The sequence below is a fragment of the Aethalodelphis obliquidens genome, unplaced genomic scaffold (genome assembly GCF_003676395.1).
Source record: "Aethalodelphis obliquidens isolate GAN/ISIS:26980383/991018 unplaced genomic scaffold, ASM367639v1 scaffold89, whole genome shotgun sequence".
Lineage (NCBI taxonomy): Eukaryota > Metazoa > Chordata > Mammalia > Artiodactyla > Delphinidae > Aethalodelphis > Aethalodelphis obliquidens.
The window spans coordinates 243859-249858 of record NW_020838033.1 but is presented as its reverse complement, the minus strand read 5'-3'; the positions used below and the strand labels follow the sequence as shown (position 1 = coordinate 249858).

Sequence of the window (6000 nt, the reverse complement as noted above, 5' to 3'; positions counted from 1 at the left end):
TGTGTGTGTGTGTGTGTGTGTGTGTGTGTGTGTGTGTGTGTGTGTGTGTCTGTGTGTGTGTGTGTGTGTGTGTGTCTGTGTGTCTGTGTGTGCGCGCGTGCGCGCTTTCAGAGTTTTATCCCCTAAAGTAGGAAAGCTGTATTGTTCTACAGAACCAATATATGAGACCCTTTCCACCACATTATGTATGAGAAAACAATTGTCAGTTTCTCCAAACAAGGAGGCCAAAAAATTCTATGAAAGACTGTAGAGTTTCCAATGCTTTGTGGGAAATTCCAGTGAACAAGAGTTTCAATTTTAATAATAGAATTTTAACAAGAAACACATCCTTTGTTAATGCAAAGGACTTTTAGAGGGTAGAAATAAGCCTGGGTCATCCTGGGTCATTAACTCAAATGGAAATTAGCAAGAAATGAGACACCAAAGGTTTGGAGCTTCTAGGAACCATAGTGCTGCTGGTAAAAAATGTAAGTTAGAACAGAAACACTGAGGTTATAAATAAGTAATATAAATAAATTGGAAAATATTCAGTTTTTCTAAATAAGTCTTTATTCTGTAAGCTTATTTTCATACCAAGAAACTTAAGCCACTTTTGAAATGTGCCCTCACTGAACACAAAGGGTACACTGCTTTCATTCCTAATGACAATCAGAAAGGATCAGTACAACTGTCAAACACCTCCTTAAAGATTCGGTGAAGCAAAAGGGTTGAGGGACTGCATTTTATTAAAGTTGTAGGCACAAGGAAATAGAACAGGACTTTTCTCTATCAAGAGTTAATTATTTATAACTTCTTCACACTTGGGGTACTTTTCCTATTTGATTTGGGAGGAAAATTCAAACACATGTAGGCAGCATAATAAAAGGCTAGATTTTAAAACCAAATCTAAGTTTGTCTCCACGACCTGCCAGAACAACCAAATAACAAAGTAGTCGGCTATTCTTTCTACCAGTTACTCCCAAATGCTGGTTCAGCAAGAAAGTTGTCATAAGTCCACAGCGAAGAGGCATTATTTATTATATCCTTACTGGATAACACAGAACACGTTATACACATACATGCTTGCACATATCATAGAACCTGTTCTTTCTTGAGAATGATTCACCCCTTTGCCACATCTTTTCTGCTTGATTTTAAAATGCCCTTTATTTCACCAAATGATGGTGACAACGATTGGAAATTTTGGGTGGGGAACGTATTTTGGGAACTGAAAATCTAAGGGTCTAAGAGCTACTAGATTACTTATTGTTTTTTAACATATCTTAATGACTTTAGCAAAAAGTGACCAGGAATTTAATCAGATGGAAGGCTCTCTAACCCCAAGTGCAAAGAAAGACAATACAAACTTCATTCGAATTCATCACACTGCCAATGATAATCAAAATGCAGGCCAGTCATGACAATTATCTTCCTTTATGAATGACAACACAATCATTTTCACACATGTTAAATACTGGAAAAGTTGGGGGAAGGAGTCGGCTGTGGGTCCAAGTTTTACTTTCCTACTCCTGTTAAATACTAACTCTACAATCCAAAATATAAGTAGAATTGAAACCTTTGTACTGCTTATATTTATCCTTCAGAAACTGCTTGACAGGGAGGGAATTTTTCTTCAGAGACTGATAGCTGTCAAGAGGGTCAATGATGCTGTAGGTTACACTGTTCCAACTCTGGAAAAATTGTATTACTACACACATCTTTTCTCTCCTTTTTTTTACTGATAAACTACGTAAGACTTGGCGGGGAGGGAGAAGGACATGTAATTATGCACGTTAAGTAGAGTCCTTTTTTCAAAAGGAAACGCTGAAAAGTGAACATTAGTCCTGTACTATATTGGTATGCATGTTTGATACTCTATATATTAAACGCTTCAGTAAAACTCACAAAAGAAACCAAAGAATGAAATACATGTGGGAAAATATCAAGTGGCAGATTTAAAGCCCAGGTGTTTCAATAATGCATTACTACCTAGAAACAAAGCTATCATCAGCTATCAGAATCCTTGTTACATATTTTTAAAAACTGCCATATATCCATTTTTAAGTTGGTTATTTAAATGTTACCTTATGTGCATAAATAACTTTGCAAATATGTTTTGAAACAGCTTTATTATTCCCATTTAAAACAAATAATAATTAATAAAATCTACTGTTCATATTATAAAGAACAGTAAAAAGGTTACATTTGTTCAACACCCACCATGTGGCAAGCACTCAGATGGATGATTTATTTACATTATCTCATTTAATCCTCATAAGGAAATAGGAATTATTTTCCCTGGTTTCAGATTAGGAAAAGTGACACTCAGAGACTTTAGGCACTAGTAATCAGCAGAAATGGGATTCAAAGTCAGGCCTGTTTTGACTTCAAGACCCATGTACTTTCCTTGGAGCTACCTATTTCTTGACAATTTAATCTTAATATTAAAGACTGAATATGGAAGACTTTCTTCAATCAGATCAACAGCAACTTTTATGTCAAGGAACTTTTTGAATTTAATCGTAAGTTATTTTATGAATAAAACAGCTAGAGCTAAAATAGTTTTGCTAAAAATGTAGTAGATATAAGTGACTATGAAAATTATTTACTTGTTTAATTTACAATATATCTTGCGACTGATTGAATACAAAATAATCATCTCACGTGTTTTTTAAAACGACCCAATGGGGTAAGAACCTCAGAGGAGGAAACTCTGGCACAGAGAGTAAGCACCTTGCCAAAGGCCCCACAGCTCGCATGTGGCAGAGCGTTTGTAGCCAGGCAGTCTGACTCCAAACCTCTCACCCACTGCACAGCACTGCATGGCACAACACTGCACTGCATGGCACAGCACAGCACTGGCATCTTAAATGGAACGGAAACCTAAGCCAGCCCTTTAAGACTAATCTTATTTGAATCGTCTAAATATTCTTGAGTCAAGGTATTTTTCAATTTCCTAAAAGCCTATATATAGATACATACAAATCCTTTATGTATTAAAATATACACAAGTAATAAGATTTGCTCCTGATTTTTATAAAATCAGGAAAAAAAAATGACCAAGTACCTAGTTTTAAGACCATAGTTGAAATTTAATTTTTGGACCTTAAACTAATGTTGAACATGAATGGACCTATGAATAAAAAAAGAACACATTGAGGGAATTTACTACTTTAAGTCCACAATTAGGAGTTGAGTTTTAAGTAAACACTTATAAAAAGCTATACACTATGAACCCTCATTTAAAACGATGCACAAAGCAAAAATCTCAACAAATCAATTTTAGTTTGATGAGTTAGAAAACAAAAGAAACCAAAACATTAAATCTCTAAAATACAGAAGATGGTTCTTAGAGCGTGCAAGTAGAGTGAAGAGCAGAAAAGCTACAGAAATTAATGACTAACCCCCACAAGCGGGCATGGATATTTGTCACCCAAGTCTACAAAGAAAAGGCAACATCTGACAAAACAATAGTGAATAGGCTCTGTAAAGCTTTCATAACTTTGATGTGTAAATAATTGGGGGAAAAAAATGAATTCCTTGCCCTAAAAGGTTTAAATCCTTTTGCTTTAAAATATATTGTGTTTTAGAAAGAAAATATTTAAGTTGTCAGTTCCCATGAGCTGCTATCAAAAATTGCAAAAACTGCAAAAAGGATGCCTGAACCTCCATCAGTCAAAGGATAGTTGGAACAAAATAAACACCTATGGCCTGTGCCTAATCAACTACAAGTCCCACCATAAAACATTATTTGCTCCTAAATATTCAGATACTAAACGAAGAGACTGTGCAAATTTAGACCCAATGCTCGACTCCTGCTCTCCCTTTACTCTTTGAACACTGCTTAAAACAAGACCACACTGATCTTGTACTTGTGTATAAGTACAATCTGAAAATCTTTTTCTTAAGTCGGTGCTTTCCAAACACCAAGCCGTATCCCTAAGTGACAGCCCATAAATTACTCAGCTTCAATCCATTTTCCATTGTTTCAATCTGCAACAGAAATGGTTACAAAGAAGACCCGTGAAGCTAAAAATTCAAGAAAAACCAACTAAACAGGGACTTCTAAGAGAGACTAAAGTACCTGAGTATCCTTGGTAGGTTCTGCGTCAGAGCTGGCACTCCGGTAGAAATAGAAAAGTGCACAAGCAGCAAAACAGAGAGAGACACTAAGATAGCAGAATTAATGACCACCGCCCCGCCAACAAAGCCAAACACAAACAGCAGCATGCATCCAGGACTCATGGCTCTGTGCTGGCATGGTGAAACACCGGAACCAGGAGGCCTACACGGGGGCCAAAGGGGTATCTTTGTAGTGAGGATCTGTCATTCAGCTGCTGCCACAAAAACAATGCCATCAGCAGCAGCTTTCCACTCCATCCTGCAGCAGCTCCGAAGCGATGACGTCATCCCGCTCTCCCCACCTCATAACCATAGAGCTGCTGCTCCTAGCATTTATGCAGCAATCCAGAGCAACGGCAAGCCTATTAACTGTTTTCCTCTCCACTAAGAGTCCTGGCTTAGCTCATTGGCTACAGTGCTTGGAGATCTACATAATTTATTCACACTCCTACATCAAACAGAAGTCTTAGCTACTAACCCTTTCAAACATGCCTCTCTGTAACAAAAAGGACTTTTAAACCAATTATACAGGAGAAATGAAAATTTTCAGCATTCTCACAAATCAGACAATTTTAAACCTAGTGTAATCTTCATTAAATATCAGAAATCAATCAAAATACCTCGATATGTTGCCATATAGCATGGCTCACAATTTACCTCTTCATTAGTGAAAGCTGTTCTGTTTTTCCATGCTACTCTCTCCGGTAGCATTCCAACTACAGTAGAGAGCTTTTTGAATCAGCTTAACTATTGTTCCAGGATTAAAGAACAGAGAGAAACAGAAACAAACAGATTATTTTATTTCCCTTTTTCCCAAGGCAAAAATGTATTAAAAAGCTTACCTAATTCTACTATGAGCTGTGGACTCTAGTTGATCACCCCCTGAGAGCTGATGAAGTTTTGTTCTTTCTAAGTGTTCCATATAATTATGGATCATCTATTTTGAAGAAAGAAAAGAATACACAAAATTTTAAGACTAATACCTGGAATAAAAGCATACTGTTTTAGCAAGGGAAACCTTTTAATATAAATTTCTTATTTATCAGACTACAGTTCCATGTAAAAGAATATTAAGGATGAAATTTTCTTTTAACGGCAAAGGAATATGCAAATGCTTACATTTAAGGATGCTAGTGTCCGCAAAAGTAGCCAACATCTTGCTTAGCATAGCAAAAAAATTTTTTCGAACCCTGGCCACGCTTTCACTGCTGTGGCCAGGGTTCGATCCCTGGTCGGCGAACTGAGATCCCGCAGTGGCCCAGTGTGGCCAGATAAATAAATAAATTTTTTTTTTTAAGTATGCTTTTGTTGTGAAAATTTTACTTGGCATGCATGCATATACAAAAATTAAGAAGTATGTAAATCAATTTGAAACTGTTATTTACTTCAAATAAACAAAAAGATGAACTCTGATGCATGGGTTAAGATGGGTAATTCTATCAAATCAAATATAAAAGAATCAATCAGGCTGTTCCCCAATTAAAACTAGCCCAAATAAGAAATGTATCAGACAAGGAAAAATTAATACAGAATCACATGGATATGGTATATGAAAGCATTTTTAAAACTTTTAAATTTAAAGATTTTCTCTTTACCACCATTTAAAGAACAGTTTTGCAGAAATACAGCTTTCGTCTTTGTGTCAGTGAGTCAGAAATAATGAGCTGTTTCCTTCTTGTATCAGGGAAAACTTTAAGGGAAAAAATTTAAATGAGACTAGTATAACAAAGTGATGGTTGGGCCAAATAGATACCAATTTAAATTTTCAAAAGATTTTAGAAAATCTAAGTCAAATTCTTTTATAATGGAGAGTGATTATATGAATTTGATTCATTCAAATGGAAGAATCTAAGTTTCTTTAAGCATTCAAATGAATAGAAATCTCCCCTAGACTGCTTT

The 6000-nt window shown here is 35.9% G+C and overlaps 1 protein-coding gene across 8 annotated transcripts in view; it reads right to left on the bottom strand.

The window, feature by feature from the left end:
• The window catches only part of SPAG9 (sperm associated antigen 9), a 143487-nt gene that overhangs the window by 64380 nt on the left and 73107 nt on the right, over positions 1-6000 (bottom strand). For all 8 annotated transcript variants that reach the window (XM_027094573.1, XM_027094574.1, XM_027094576.1 and 5 more), the window contains one exon: positions 4944-5038. In XM_027094573.1, coding sequence (XP_026950374.1) covers positions 4944-5038 — 95 coding nt within the window. The remainder of the gene's footprint in view (positions 1-4943; positions 5039-6000) is intronic.